This window comes from Ranitomeya imitator, chromosome 7, assembly GCF_032444005.1.
Source record: "Ranitomeya imitator isolate aRanImi1 chromosome 7, aRanImi1.pri, whole genome shotgun sequence".
NCBI classification, from domain to species: domain Eukaryota; kingdom Metazoa; phylum Chordata; class Amphibia; order Anura; family Dendrobatidae; genus Ranitomeya; species Ranitomeya imitator.
The window spans coordinates 50959097-50976256 of record NC_091288.1 but is presented as its reverse complement, the minus strand read 5'-3'; the positions used below and the strand labels follow the sequence as shown (position 1 = coordinate 50976256).

General features: G+C 44.2%; 1 protein-coding gene across 1 annotated transcript in view; it reads left to right on the top strand.

The window, feature by feature from the left end:
• Positions 1 to 17160, top strand: part of SESTD1 (SEC14 and spectrin domain containing 1) — a 166682-nt gene that overhangs the window by 66652 nt on the left and 82870 nt on the right. Inside the window, exons 3-4 of the mRNA XM_069733220.1 lie at positions 175 to 283; positions 11828 to 11918. Of these exons, the coding sequence (XP_069589321.1) occupies positions 175 to 283; positions 11828 to 11918 (200 nt within the window). The remainder of the gene's footprint in view (positions 1 to 174; positions 284 to 11827; positions 11919 to 17160) is intronic.

The following is a 17160-nucleotide window of genomic DNA, read 5'->3' as shown; positions in this document are numbered from 1 at the left end:
TTTTAAAGTTTTTCTCCTTATTAAGTTCTAAATTATGCCCCGCGACCCACATGGCTTTTCCAAATAACTATTCCTTTGGTTAGAGGCCAAGCTCTACTTTTTCTCTTCCTAGCAGAACCTAGCAAGACTCAAAGGGCACCTTCCCACTGCTAACATTGTGCATTCTCTCTGCAGGCGGAAAGGACAGAAGAAGCGGCCTCATTCTGACAATCCCATTGTGCTCCGAACAGACAAACATGGATGAGCTGAGTGTCACCCTGGACTACCTGCTCAGCATCCCAAGGTGACTGTTACCTCTGGCATGAATAAATTGGAGTGAACTTTTGCGCCGGTCACATCCAGCTTTTTACAACGTGTTTTATGATCAGACACTCTTCTTTTTACTCGGTTAAAACCGGAATTCGTTAGTAGTACAGTTAAAGAAAAGCACGCCACGGCTTGTTAACTTTGTATTTGACTGCCTGGGTTGGACATAGAATTGGCAATGATTGTTCTTTACATATCTAGGAAGACGGCGTATTAACCTGTCAAGTTATTTATCCAGATACATTTTTTTCAATTAGAATCTATTTTGGAATTAATATATAAACAGAGATGTATTTGTATTTAGATTAGATGATAAAGCCATACCATGGGCGAGGCCAATACCAAAGAGTTATGGCAACAGTGGAAATTGTGGTCAGCATAAATAAGGAAGTATTAGTAAAGGGGTTCTCCAGATACATATTATTGAAAGTCATGCTTGGAATATATGGGGTGTGAAAGATGGGAGCCCACCTTCCACCAATGCCCTAAGCCAATCTAAAATGTGCTACTTTTATTTATATGATTTTTCACATTTATGCCCAAGAGAATATATTTTACAGTGAAATGTAAGTTTTGTTTCCATAGAGGTTAAAGTTAGACAAAAGTTAGCCAAAACTATAAGCCAGGGCTGTGAAGTCGGTAAGCCAAACTTCCGACTCCTCAATTTCCCTGACTCCGACTCCTCAATTTCCCTGACTCCGACTCCTCAATTTCCCTGGCTCTGACTCCTCAATTTCCCTGACTCCGACTCCTCAATTTCCCTGACTCCGACTCCTCAATTTCCCTGACTCCGACTCCTCAATTTTCCTGACTCCGACTCCTCAATTTCCCTGACTCCGACTCCTCAATTTCCCTGACTCCGACTCCTCAATTTCCCTGGCTCCGACTCCTCAATTTCCCTGGCTCCGACTCCTCAATTTCCCTGGCTCCGACTCCTCAATTTCCCTGACTCCGACTCCTCAATTTCCCTGACTCCGACTCCTCAATTTCCCTGACTCCGACTCCTCAATTTCCCTGACTCCGACTCCTCAATTTCCCTGACTCCGACTCCTCAATTTCCCTGACTCCGACTCCTCAATTTCCCTGACTCCGACTCCTCAATTTCCCTGACTCCGACTCCTCAATTTCCCTGACTCCGACTCCTCAGCTCTGGTCACTACTGAGCATGTACATAAAGTGCAGCACAGATTCATCTCAAGTAAAAGCAGAGATACTTGGATCAGAAACAGAACAGACATTTATAGGACACTAGATGGTGGCCCGATTCTAACGCATCGGATATTCTAGAATATGTATGTAGTTTATTTATGAAGTTTTCAGAATAATGCAATTTATACACAGGATTCGGCCGGACGGGCGCGACCAATTAGCGAAGCGTGGTTCAAATTTCGTGGCCGGACTGCACCTGTCGCTGATTGGTCATGCCCGGCCGGGAACAATCAGTGAAGCCAGGGCCGGCTCCGGGTTTTTGAGGGCCCCGGCGAAAGAGTCTCAGTGGGCCCCCCTTTTTAACACATACCACTATTCATGATGCACGGATACAGCAGAGAAATATACCACAGCCAAGTAGCATATAACACAGCCCACATAGCATATAGCACAGGCCACGTAGTATATAGCACAGCCCACGTAGTATATAGCACAGCCCACGCAGTGTATAACACAGCCCATGCAGTGTATAGCACAGCCCACGCAGTATATAGCACAGCCCACGTAGTATATTGCCCAGCCATGTAGTATATAGCACAGCCCACGCAGTATATAACGCAGCTCACGTAGTATATAGCAATGTTTGCACCATATCCCTGTTAAAAAAAAAAAAAAACTAAAATAAAAAATAGTTATATACCTTCCGTCGGCCCCTGGATCCATGCGAGGCGTTTAGCGATGCTCCTCGCGACGCTCCGGTCCCAAGAATGCATTGCGGTTTCGCGAGATGATGACGTAGCGGTCTCGCAAGACCGCTACGTCATCATCTCGCGAGACTGAAATGCATGGCCCGGAGCTTCTCGAGGAGCGGGAAAGGCGCCGGAAGGTGAGAATATAATGATTATTTTTTTTTAAATTATTTTTAACATTAGATCTTTTTACTATTGATGCTGCATAGGCATCAAAAGTTGGTCACACAGAGTTAATAGCAGCGTTAACGGACTGCGTTACACCGCGGCATAATGCGGTGTAACACAGCCATTAACCCTGTGTGAGCGCTGACTGGAGGGGATTATGGAGCGGGCACTGACTGAGAGTAGGAAGGGGCGAATTCGCGGCCGGACTGTGCCCGTCGCTGATTGGTCGCGAAGCGGGATTTCTATGACAAACAGACAGAAAGAGAGACAAACAGACGGAAGTGCCCCTTAGACGATTATATATATAGATTTCATAACTTTCCCCAAGTTATTCTGAAAACATTTACAGCACATCCTGCATTGTACTACTGTACCCAATTTATTATATATTTTAGGAGTCTGAATCGGTCCATTTTAGGCTATGTGCACACGTCAGGATTTCTTGCAGGAATTTCCTGCGCAAAACCGGACATTTTCTGCAAGAAATCCGCATGCTTTTTTTTTTTGCGTTTTTCTTGCGGTTTTTGCGCATTTTTTTGCGGATTTTTTGCGTTTTTTTTTTTCTGGAGATTTCCCAATGCAATAATATAGTGGGAAATCCGCGAAAAATCCTCAAAATTAATGAACATGCTGCGTTTTTTTCCGCGATGCATTTTTTTCACGGAAAAAAAACGCAACATGTGCACAAAATTTGCGGAATGGATTCTAAATGATGGGATGCATATGTGTGCGTTTTTTATGCGTTTTGAAAAGCACGAAAAATCCGTAATGTGCGCACACAGCCTTATACTGAGTTCGACTCCACCAAAATGGATACAGACTCTGACTCCACAGCCCTGTTATCAACCATCTAATGCGAAGGCTTTTCACAGACTGATGATGTGGGGGAGAAGGATTGGAGATATTGAATTTCAACTTCCTTTTTTTGATCTCGCAAGAGATGAGCCACTATCAAAGGTCTCTACGGGCAACAAATGTCCCTCATACACAAGCTGTTGGCCGAACTATTGACTTGCTATTTTTCCCGACTTGCCCATACACAGCAGTGCTCGGCTCGGGCCAGTGCCCCTGTGTTCTACTGTTGACATGACACATTTCAGTCCTCACCTTTTCTCCTCTGTACAATCATTTTTTCCTGATGTCTCAGACAGTCTGAAGGGGGCTTCATCAGAGAAAATAACTTTGCATGAATTACAGGGACTGCCGAGGACTGGGGTAAAGTTATTTTCTCTGATGAAGTCCACTTCAGGCTGTTTGAGATATCTGAAGGAATAATTGTTCGGAGAATAAATTGTGAGCCCTACCATGATTCCTATGTCCTGCCAACACTAAATCACCCGGAGACCACTCATGTGTTGGGTTGCTTTTCATCCATGGAGGGGGCTCACTCAAAATTTTACGAAAGAACACTGCCAGGAATAAAGAGTAGCATCTAATCATCCTCCTAGAGCAACTTCTTCCAACGTTCCAGGAGCAGTTTGATGATGGCCAATGCTTTTTCCAGCATCATGGAGGCCACGTCACAAGGAAAAAGTGATAATTGGCTCGGTGAACAAAACATCAAAATTTTGGGTCCATGGTCAAAAATCTTCCCAGATCTCAATCTCGTTGAGAGCCTGTAAATATTAAGTCTTTGCATAAATTTGATGTATTTGTCAATAAAAGTTTAAAATCTACTGAAATCTTTATAATTGTACTTCAGTAACCATAGAAACCGCCGGCTAAAAGATCTAAGAACACTGAAGTAACAACCTTTGTGGAAACCAAAATTTGTGTCCGTCTCAAATGTTTGGCAGCGACTGTGTATTTTTGCTGGAATTTTCCAGTTTTTGGACAAACCTGCTCGCACCTCGTCTACCAAAGCTTGCTATCATTTTTTTTTTTTTTTTCAAATGTCTTCTGTGACTTTTACACCCCAGAATACTGTCACAAACTGGTGAATTTCTTCCCAAAACCTTATCAAATGTAACTTTTTAAACAGTATTTCCATTTTCACTTACCCCCTACTTTCATACTGAGACACTTACTCTTCAGCTTTTGATTAAACCGAGAGGGGGAAGATTTAACAAAAGTGATCCAGAGGAAAAAGTCGAGCTGTTACCCATGGTTGCCAAGAGGGTGCTGTTTGCATTTTCTTTAAGAACCTTTGAGAAATGAAAGTCAGGATCTGGTTGCTGTGGGTTTGGGGTTACTGCGCCTAAGCATGTTTTCTCTGGTGACACTAAATATTTGAGGGTTTTTTTCTGGTCACATAATGGGCAAACACGTTTCCATCTCAAAGTTCTAATTTAAGTTTTTTTTTTTTTTACAACTTATTTCAACTGAACGTTAGGTTGTCCCCATTGATTACTAATCAATCCTCCTATTTGTCATGATCAACTGCTGACTTATGGGAATCTGCTTTTACCTGATCTATGTAATGGCCCCTGCGGACGGCAGACGTGATCAGACTATATAGCAGCACAATATGATGACTTTCCCTTTTTGTGTGTTTCTAGGCTGTAGACTGGCATCATGGCAATCCGTATTCTGCAGACCATGAATATTTCTGTTACAGGTTTTTACTTTCTAATCTCTTCTTTATTGGGCAGCTTTGTCACCGTTCTATTCTTGTGTGTTAGTATGTTGCACTTTTTATGTATGTTTCTATACAGTTTCTTCCACATTACACGCTATGTTCCAAAAGTAGAATTTTGTTATTAGAAATGATGTCCCAGTATTGTGACTGCGGCAGGATATTAGTCACAATAGTTAGCTGGCAAGTATAAAAGCCCCGTGGTCTGATGCCTTTATATGGTCACTGGAGATTGCTCCATGCTACTTTTTATCTTGGCAGAGGATGATCTATCTCCTTAATATCATAAATGACATTGAACAGTACACCCCCAGGACGCCAGCTGTAATCCTAGTGCAAAGCAAACCAGTGTGAGACCAGGTGGGGAGATGTGCGTCACATGCAGCTGTAATGGATCCGCACACATTGGCATCCCAGGCTTCGCTTTTGACGATGCTTTGTGTGATTTGTTTCCAATGTGCAGCTTTATCTGAAAATCTGTTACTACCCATGATTATACGGAGAGGGGGCAAACATGAATGATGTTAAGACATTAGCAGCAGCAACTGTATCTGAAATTAAAGGGTTAATCCCTTTAATTTCAGATACAGTTAACTTGCTGATTTCTAAGGATCCAACCATTTTGACCCCCAGCGGTCTCAAGATCGGGACTCTGCAACCCAGGCACCGATCCCCTGTATTCATGGTCTTTGAGACTGTGTGTGACAACTATTATTATTATTTATTTATATAGCACCATTAATTCCATGGTGCTGTACATGAGAAAGGGTTACATACAGGGTTATAGATATCGTTTACAGTAAACAAATATGCAGTGACAGACTGGTCCAGAGGGGAGAGGACCCTGTGCTTGCAGACTTAAGCACTGTACTTGGCTTTCTCCTTGCAATGAGTGGCGTAGGGAACATGTCGCACAACTATGTTCACAAGGGGCCACATGGCGATGCTCCGTTCACAAGGGGCCACGTGGCGATGCTCCAGTCACAAGGGACCTCGTGACGATGCTCCGTTCACAAGGGGCCACGTGGCTATGCTCCGTTCACAAGGGGACACGTGGTGCCACTCCTTTCACAAGGGTCACATGGTGCCGCTCTGTTCACAAGGGGCCACTTGGCGCCGCTCCGTTCACAAGGGCCACGTGGCGCTGCTCCATTCACAAGGGGACACGTGGCGCCGCTCCATTCACAAGGGGACACGTGGCGCCGCTCCGTTCACAAGGGGACACGTGGCGCCGCTCCGTTCGCAAGGGGGCGCGTGGCGCCGCTCCATTCACAAGGAGACACGTGGCGCCGCTCCGTTCACAAGGGGGCGCGTGGCGCCGCTCCATTCACAAGGAGACACGTGGCGCCGCTCCGTTCACAAGGGGGCACGTGGTGCCACTCCTTTCACAAGGGTCACATGGTGCCGCTCTGTTCACAAGGGGCCACGTGGCGCCGCTCCGTTCACAAGGGCCACCTGGCGCCGCTCCATTCACAAGGGGACACGTGACGCCACTCCATTCACAAGGAGACACATGACGCCGCTCCATTCACAAGGAGACACGTGGCGCCGCTCCGTTCACAAGGGGGCACGTGGCGCCGCTCCATTCACAAGGGGACACGTGACGCCGCTCCATTCACAAGGGGACACGTGACGCCGCTCCATTCACAAGGGCCACCTGGCGCCGCTCCATTCACAAGGGGACACGTGACGCCACTCCATTCACAAGGAGACACGTGACGCCGCTCCATTCGCAAGGAGACACGTGGCGCCGCTCCATTCACAAGGGCCACCTGGCGCCGCTCCATTCACAAGGGGTCACGTGACGCCACTCCATTCACAAGGAGACACGTGACGCCGCTCCGTTCACAAGGGGGCACGTGGTGCCACTCCTTTCACAAGGGTCACATGGTGCCGCTCTGTTCACAAGGGGCCACTTGGCGCCGCTCCGTTCACAAGGGCCACGTGGCGCTGCTCCATTCACAAGGGGACACGTGGCGCCGCTCCATTCACAAGGGGACACGTGGCGCCGCTCCGTTCACAAGGGGGCACGTGGCGCCGCTCCATTCACAAGGGGACACGTGACGCCGCTCCATTCACAAGGGGACACGTGACGCCGCTCCATTCACAAGGGGACACGTAACGCCGCTCCATTCACAAGGGGACACGTAACGCCGCTCCATTCACAAGGAGACACGTGGCGCCGCTCCATTCACAAGGGGACACGTGACGCCGCTCCATTCACAAGGAGACACGTGGCGCCGCTCCATTCACAAGGAGACACGTGGCGCCGCTCCGTTCACAAGGGGGCACGTGGCGCCGCTCCATTCACAAGGGGACACGTGGCGCCGCTCCATTCACAAGGGGACACGTGACGCCGCTCCATTCACAAGGAGACACGTGGCGCCGCTCCGTTCACAAGGGGGCACGTGGCGCCGCTCCGTTCACACGGGGTCACATGGAAGAGCTCCATTGCTTGGGCCCGTGCACCAGATTCTTGTATAGTGGATGGGCAGGAGTGTTGCACTGTAGGAAGAAAAATGTTATTACCGTAAGTGCTGACTGCCTATATACATAACTGTATGGGGAAGAAGGCCTAGCACTTCTCTTATCCTTTGTTTCATGTCACTCCACTGCAGGCTGTAAAATATGTGGCATCTTTGTTAATATTTCCTGGTCACTAAGGCTGGTTTCACATTTGCGTTTAAAAACGCAGCGTTTTAAACGCAAACGCACGTGAAAAAAAACGCATGTAAACGCGTTAAAACGCCGCGTTTTTTAGACGCATGCGTTTTTGCATGTTTTAATACAAACGCGGCGTTTACACGCGTTTACATGTTTTTTCCTGCGTTTGCGTTTTTAAAACACATGATTAGAAGTGTGTGACAGCTGCCAATCATCAAAATCAACAAGAAAGCCCACTTTAAACAGAAATAGCTAGGGTTAGGGTTAGGATCCCTAGTGACCCTAGGGATCCTAACCCTAGGGGATCCTAACCCTATCCCTAACCCTAAGGGATCCTAACCATAACCCTAACCCTAAGGGATCCTAACCCTAAGGGATCCTAACCCTATCCCTAACCATAAGGGATCCTAACCCTAAGGGATCCTAACCCTAAGGGATCCTAACCCTATCCCTAACCCTAAGGGATCCTAACCCTAAGGGATTCTAACCCTAACTCTAAGGGATCCTAACCCTATCCCTAACCCTAAGGGATCCTAACCCTAAGGGATCCTAACCCTAACCCTTAGGGTTAGGATCCCTTATGGTTAGGGTAAGGGTTAGGGTTTGGGGTTGGCTTATCAGTGTGTATTCTTGTGTTTTCCTATTAAAACGCATGCGTTTAAAAATGCATGCAAACGTATGTGCTTAAAAACGCATGCGTTTACATAGACAGCAATATGTTTTTTTACGGCAAAAAAATGCCGCTATAAATTACTACATTTTGCATTTCTGCAACGCATGTGGCGGCAAAACGCATGCAAAAGAACGCATGCGTTTTTAATGTTAAGTATAGGAAAAAAAATGCTTTTTTTGCGCTAAAACGCAGCGGCAAAAAACGCAAATGTGAAACCAGCCTAAGAGTTTGTGCACACGGTAAGTATTTAGTCCAGAAATTTCTGTACCATTTCTGCATCACTTGGCAGGAAAAAAGCACATTTTTGCTGCGTTTTTTCTACTTGCGTTTTAGGTGCAGATATTTCTTCACTCGTTAGTATGGGTGAAATCTGCAGTAACAACGCTGTACGGCTTTGCTTGCATGGTTTTTTTTTGTATGCCAATTGTAGGCTGCGTTTAATTGAAAGCAAGCGGCACTAAACACAATGTGTGCACCTCGAGTACCTCCTGCGGTTTTGTCAAGGTACATTTGTCTCTTGTGCACGCTGATAAAGTTAAGTGTATTAAAAAAAAATCTGATTCAACTTCATCAGGTTTTGGCTCCAAAAACACAGCAAAACCTGACCCCTGTGTTTTTGCAGTTTTTTTTTTTTTGCATTACCTGTTACTTTCAATGGGTGGAAAACGCTGAAAGAAGTGACGTGCTCATTCTGCAGAAACACAGATCTTTGACAAAACCGTCACGAAAAAAACCCTGAGTTGTGTGCATGAGTTTGCTGAAATCTCCCAGACTTTGCTGGTACTGTGAAATGCAGATGAAAATTTGCATAAAGAAACGCCGCAAAAACACAACGCGTGAACATTGCCTTAGACCCCCAGCAGCGGGAAAAAGTGATAAATGTCTCATTGCTGGAGGCCAACCAAACTGTGAGTCCACGATCTCCAAATCCTTACACTACTCAGATTCTTTCTATGTAGGAAATAAAAACCTGCCGTATATACAAAAAAAGTGCCGATAAAGATGCAAATAAGATGGGCACCAGAACTGGTTTTTTTCAGTCTTCAAATTTTTTTTTTTCCTATTATTTTTGTGTAAAAGAGAGTGTGATTTTGTAAATGGGATTTCGGAAGGCGAATGCTCTTTGTAGAGTTTAGATTCCTGGCACAAAATAAGTAATAGTCGTAAATCTTCACAGAAAATAATGAGGTGGCCTCACGCTGTACTTTTTGGCGCTAGTTTTTAATAACCTGACTACATCTGGAGAAACCAGTGAATGGAGGCTGCTCTTGTTTGACCCACAGAAATGTTGTTGGTTGTTCGCACACATTCACATTTCTGCTCATTGAATATTTTCCATTTTTTATTTCTTTACATACCACCACAGTATGGTGTTGTTTTTTTTTGGGGGGGGAGATTTTTCTGAAAAGTTGGAGGCTCGCCTTTAGAATTGTGTAGTCATAAGACTTCCATACACCTTCAATTGACGTTGTCCCACCTGATGTGGGCGAGGGGCCTCCTTACTCTTCCCAAACAGGTGATGTAGACGGCAGGGAAGGGGTAGGCGAGATTGGATATGTTTGATTATAAATTTTTAATACTTCGAATTTTTATTTTTTTTCTGGAGATATGTCACCATCAGAGGTGTCTAGTAGAAACGTACAGTCCTCCCCTATCGAAAATATCCAAGTAGGTATGAAATACACATGAGCCAAGCGCTTGTGTATATGGAGGAGTCCTGAGAAACCTCTGTTCGGCCATCTAAAATTTATCAACACCTTTAGGATTAAAATGGCCTTAAAAGGTTTAGCCTGTAAATACCATTCATCACCTATCAACAGGATAGAAGATATATGTGTGATTGTTCAGGGTACCCTTGCTTTCAAACACCCATTAATGTTTAAAATGGGAACACATTGTCCCCTGTGTAAATAGAGCTCTACTGAGCATGTGCAGGCATGACCCTTCTATGTATTGCACATGCTCACTAACATGGCATTAACCCAAATGGGCAAAATGGAAACATGGGGCAATAACTTCCATTTATAAAGAGAAGGTTTCTAACGTTATGGAGTCTTGCATGTAATAGGCAGAACTCTACCGTGAGCGTTCCTGGGCCTTCACAGCACCCAGCAGGTGTGGACTGCTGTTATATAAATATATACCAATTTCCAGCTATCGTTCCATCCATGACAAAGCGCGACTCATCGCTGAAGAGGCTAGATCTCTAGTCCAGTCTTCCGTCTATATCTGAAGGCCACGTGGGCAAAGCTATGAAGAGGCCTTCATAAGGAAACATCACATCAGTCACGCTCCCGCAATAATCATGTCGATTGGAATAACGTAAGCTTTCTGGACTCCTCTATTCTTCATTCCTGATACAATAACAGCTCGGCGCTACATTAGTTTCGTAGTGGAACAGCCAATTCTGCAAAGTGTTCCAGGAGCTGTTTTTCAACACAATTTCTTACCACATGGTGCTCGTGCTTCGGTGAACCGCTGGCATGGCCGAAACATGCCACCATGGCCTGCAGCGTCTCCAGTCTTCTCTCCCATTGAGCACATTTGGGACAACATTGGTCGGCAGTGGCAAAAGGAGCTGCCAGCAGCGGTTCTTGATGATTTGCCTAAGTGCATTTAGCGCAGCAGAACATATCTCAGACAACCATTAATAACCTCAGTGATAGCAGCCGAGGTGTGTAAGTGCAGGGATTCCTGCGAGTACAACTTGTAGTTGAACTGAATTAATTGAGAGATTTTGAAAATTTTGCTTCCATTTTTTCATTATGTGCAGATCAGTAACTCTTTTATCCATCCTGTGATTTCCAGAATTCTGAACTTTTCCTTTTTGGTGTTGCAATATGGAGGAATGCATATACTGTATAAACACAATCTTGCAACCACCCATTCAATTTTTTCTTAATGTTGCAGCCACTTGATTTGGGAGATCAGGGAACCCCATTCAACCTCTAGTTGCAAGTCCTAGAGGTGAGACCCCTGGGCCTATCAAATGTGTATGTGCCCCTTCATATCTTGACATTCACATTGGTTCAAATATATAAGGGGCTTATATGCCAGATAACCTACAGAAATATCCTCAGACTTAAATTCCTCGTTATTGTCACCAGGGCTGTGGAGTCGGTAAGCCAAACCTCCAACTCCGACTCCTCAATTTCCATGGCTCCGACTCCACCAAAATGGGCTCCGACTCCACAGCCCTGATTGTCACTTTCTCTGTATTTGTCAGCTTCGGATGGGACCATATACTGCAGGCTGCAACCGGAAAGTTGCAGAACAAATTGTTCTGTTCTTGGTACCGTGGTAAATAGTTAAGCGCCAGACTGGAATTTAAAGTGTCGTCAAGTGGAGTAGGCTCCGATACTTCTTGGTTGTGCCGTATGATGATGGAGCCCCATAATTTACAGTATTTCATGATAAACCACAAGTATAGTAAGTAGAGCTAAAGTAGAAGTGTAAAATAAAAGTTCATCTAACGTTGTCATGAGCAGTTTTTTATCAGAAAAGTTATACCAAAATCTGATAAAAATGTAATTTATTTTTCAGTGACAAATGTAAAGCTCGAGGGTTTACCGTCATTGTGGATGGAAGAAAGTCACAGTGGAATGTAGTGAAGACCGTTGTTCTCATGCTCCAGGTAAATGATTGCATTTTCTTCCTTTTTAATTTTTTTTCTTCTAACAATACAGTTTACCTTTTTTCATTTTTTTTTTTATTATATCCTCAATCATTGAAAATGGCGTCTACACTTAATCGAAATGTGTCATGAGAAAATGACCTATTGCTATTGTTTAACATTAGGTTTTTCTTAAATGGCTATTATTCTTATTTTGAGGATTTTTTTCTTACATTTTCCATATCACAATCTGCATAAAAAACCAAATAACAGAAATCTTGCCATTTTCACATTGGCTACAAAGCTTAATACTAGACTCGTACAGTATTTTTTTTTCCTCTGGAAACTTTTCAGCAGTCTCATTGTCATCACAGACAGTATTATAGTTAAAGGTAAAAGTAGTTAACTCAAGATCCATCATTCACACCAGTCGTTTATACAGGTGTCCAATCGGCCTGTATAAACGACTGGTGGTGGCAGCAAGCCCCCAAAGATAAAAAAAAAAAAGAAAGAAAGTGTCCCAGTATCTCCTGTAGAAATGAGGGCTGTGGAGTCTGAGTCGGTGTCATGGAAATTGAGGAGTCGCAGGTTTTGCTTACCGACTCCACAGCCCTGGTAGAAATTCCTCACTACATGGAGACTGTCCATTTAATTGCCCTTGTGGAAGATCTGCCTAGAAGTTGAGTTCTTCTAAACATGACCATTACAATTCATGACGATATTTTCACCTTATTTCTCTGCAGAAAGAAAGATGCTAATTATAGGGTGCAATATTTTTGCAATTTTGTTTTTTAATTCTTTCTATAATATTAGCTTTATTACTTTTAAAAGAGCAAAAAGTGTATAGGCTTACCGAGGGGCTACCATGGCCAACAGATGCATTATGATTTACACTTGACATTGACCGAAATTCTAACCTCTCACAACTGGCATAGATTTTTCTGTAGTGATGAACAGACAGCCATACGCAGGGCTGTGGAGTCGGAGCCCATTTTGGTAGCGTCAGAGTCGGTGTCTTGGAAATCGAGGCTATGTGCACACGTTCAGGATTTTTCGCGTTTTTTCAGCCGTTTTCCGCCAGAAAAACGCTTAAAAAACGCATACATAAGCATCCGATCATTTTTAATGCATTCTGCAATTTTTGTGCACATGATGCGTTTTTTTCCGTGAAAAAAAAAGCATCGCGGTAAAAAATGCAGCATGTTCTTGAATTTTGCAGATTTTTCACATTTTTTCCGCTATTTAATGCATTGGGAAGCTCCGGAAAAAAAATGTGCAAAAAACGCGTCAAAAATGCGGAATAAAACGCATGCGGATTTCCTGCAGAAAAAGTCCGGTTTTATTCAGGAAAATTCTGCAGAAAATCCTGACGTTTGCACATAGCCTTAGGAGTCTGAGTCGGAGGTTTGGCTTACCGACTGACAGCCCTGTCAGGGGTGTGGAGAGGGAGATGGAGTCGGTGTCATGGAATTTGAGGAGTCGGAGGTTTGGCTTACCGACTCACAGCCCTGTCAGGGGTGTGGAGAGGGAGATGGAGTCGGTGTCATGGAATTTGAGGAGTCGGAGGTTTGGCTTACCGACTCCACTTCCCTGTCAGGGGTGTGGAGAGGGAGATGGAGGCGGTGTCATGGAATTTGAGGAGTCGGAGGTTTGGCTTACCGACTCACAGCCCTGTCAGGGGTGTGGAGAGGGAGATTGAGTCGGTGTCATGGAAATTGAGGAGTTGGAGGTTTGGCTTACCGACTCCACTTCCCTGGCCATATATTCGACAAATTAACGAAAAGACGTGCGCCTCTTAATAAATGTGTCCCGCCCTGCTGTAGTGGGTCGGTGTGTGAAACGTGCGTTCTTTAGTCTCCCTTACTTCTTCCTTAATCACCTCAGTTATTGGCGTCTGACCTGGCGGTTCTCATATTCCGGTTCTGCGCTTGCGCCGGGCTTCGAGCGTGGTTAATAGTGGTTAAATGAAGAAGGCCCGAGGCCTGCACTGCCGCCCTCACCGCACCTGTCACTCAGGCCGAACATCCCGTTTGAACAATTAAGATAAAATGCGTTTTTCTTTGCCCGGAGGCTCCTCTTCAAGTGAAAAATAAAATCTCCACAACCAGCTCTGAGGCTGAGCACATCAGCACCTCAAGCTCCTGACAGAAGTCAATAATCGCCGGGGGTCGTCTAATATTGAGTTATTTGATATTTAAAGGAACATGACAGGACTCATCTTGAGGTTAATGTATAAGTATTGACTTTACAATGGCGCCCTTGAAGTAAGCCCCCCGGGTTGGAATAATTTGATCACTGGACCTGTTTTTCTTTTCATAGCTTTATTTGTCTTTTGTGTTCTTTGCTGTGCAGAATTATTAGGTTATGGAGCTACTGTTGTCATGAATAATTGCCCTCCTTTGTCCATTTTTATAACACAGTTTGTTTCTCGTAATCGGGAAATAATAGGACCCGAGACTCCAAAGATTGTCTACATTTCTTGTATCTGTTCTTCCTACTTCTTCTGGACTTGTGGCTCTGATTGCAGGTCCCTATCACCTGATTGCTGCCTCTTTTTGGTTGTGATATCCAAGGAAAACTGTAGGAGAGATCAGTGCAACAATAGCTTCTTATCCGAGAGACATAGTGAGCTTCACGCCCAGATTAAACTCACCTGTTTAATCCGTAGAAGCAGCACATAGTACAAAATCAGCTGCAGCAGATCCACGGGTCAGCCAGTGACCATCAGACATCAATAGGTCAGAAAGAGTTTGTGGATGGTCTCCGCACTGCCGACAGGATTTAAGACCTATATCCCTGTGTAGTAAAATGTTGGTTTATTTCGACGCGTTTCGAAGTACAAAGTTACTTCTTCAGGAAAACCACGTGTACCATACAGATTAGTTCATCTCTAATCTATTCTATGGGCACAACCCATCCAAATGAAAAATTGCATCATGCCTGAGTTTGATCCAATATTCATATCACATTCGGCCATGTAAGTCCGTGGAAACCATTGGACTGTACTCGGATGACATCTGAGTGCAGTCTGATTTCCACAGACTGATAGAATGGAGAATTTTTTTTCTCCTTGTCCTAGAGAATCTGATCACACTGTGCTCACACTCAGATTAGAGTGATGTGGATAATCGCCCCGACTCTTTCGGTTGAGAGAATTTACTGTAGGCCTAATGGCGCATGTCACAATCTAAGTACAAGCTGTGATTCACTGACTGTCCAAGGTTCTCACAACCTGAACTAGACAATGTCATACATGCCTATGAGGCTGTCACATTCGGGTCACGAGATCCACAGCCGGACCGTTACGGATGTGTGGATACAGTATTAGTATGCTGCCACCATGTTTGACTATTTAGGTTGTTCTCGTTGACATTGCCAATTGCCAAACTTGACAGCCTCTGGCATATATGAGGTTGTCAGGTTCTGATTGGGAGAACTTAGGCCAGTCAGTGAATCACGTGTTTGTTTGTTTTTCCGCTAATTTTCAAAATCATTTTGGCACGAAAACTGTCATCTGTGAACTCGCCTTTATTTTACCGTCATTTCCCACTTCCAGGTGGCTACTGAAAAAAGCTGTTGTATCCTGCTGCACCCGGCTTCATTTCTTCTGCCAGTGGAGCAAAAATGAATAAAGCAATTAGGAATTAATTTAGTGCAGTAAATTTTTGCTATTAGCAGCGCTGAAATATTTATTACCTGTAATGCGGTAATATATTGCGGGAGGGTTATACGGCCACAGAGAAAACGCCATTCAGCCGCTCTTTTATGTGTGACAGCTTTATGAGTCGCAGTAATCTAGACCGCTCGTTAGCATAATGATTACGCCAATGAGTCTGCTAAAGTTATGTACGAAAACATATGGGGCTACTTTTACAATCACGCCGTATAAATATACCACCGGAAATCTGAAAATAGCAGCGGGCAAAGTGCCAGGCTGCGGACACTTTAATATGTGCATGGCTTTCCGAAATAATATTCGGTTTCGGGGGTACTAAAGAGAAATTGACACGTTGTGGATTTGACACGCGCGTCGCAGATCAGTTTACGCTGCGTTTAAAAGAAGAAAAAAAAGCACAGTGGGCACGAGTTCCTATACAGTGCCTTGCGAAAGGACTTTTAAACCTTATCATGCTTCAAATATAAAGATACCAAATGTACATTTTTGGTTAAGAATCAACAACAAGTGGAACACAATTGTGAAGATGAACGAAATTTATTGGTTATTTTAAATTTTTGTGGAAATTCAAAAACTGAAAAGTGGGGCGTGCAATACTATTCGGCCCCTTTACTTTCAGTGCAGCAAACTCACTCCAGAAGTTCATTGTGAATATCTGAATGATCCAATGTTGTCCTAAATGCCTAATGATGATAATTATAATCCACCTGTGTGTAATCAAGTCTCCGTATAAATGCACCTGCTCTGTGATAGTCTCAGGGTTCTGTTTGAAGCAGAGAGCATCATGAAGATCAAGGAACACAACAGGCAGGTCCGTGATACTGTTGTGGAGAAGATTAAAGCCGGATTTGGATACAAAATGATTTCCAAAACTTTAAACATCCCAAGGAGCACTGTGCAAGTGATCATATTGAAATGGAAGAAGTATCATACCACTGCAAATCTACCAAGACCCGGCCGTCCCTCTAAACTTTCATCTCAAACAAGGAGAAGACTGATCAGAGATGCAGCCAAGAGGCCGATGATCACTCTGCATGAACTGCAGAGATCTACAGCTGAGGTGGGACAGTCTGTCCATAGGACAACAATCAGTCGTACACTGCACAAATCTGGCCTTTATAGAAGAGTGGCAAGAAGAAAGCCATTTCTCAAAGATATCCATAAAAAGTGTTGCTTAAAGTTTGCAACAAGCCACCTGGGAGACACACCAAACATGTGGAAGAAGGTGCTCTGGTCAGATGAAACCAAAATCTAACTTTTTGGCAACAATGCCAAACGATATGTTTGGCATAAAGGCAACACAGCTCATCACCCTGAAAACACCATCCCCACTGTCAAACATGGTGGTGGCAGCATCATGGTTTGGGCCTGCTTTTACTCTCAGGGACAGGGAAGATTGTTAAAATTGATGGGAAGATGGATGGAGCCAAATACAGGACCATTCTTGAAGAAAACCGGTTGGAGTCTGCAAAAGCCCTGAGACTGGGACGGAGATTTGTCTTCCAACAAGACAATGATCACAGACATAAAGCAAAATCTACAATGGAATGGTTCACAAATAAACGTATCCAGGTGATAGAATGGCCA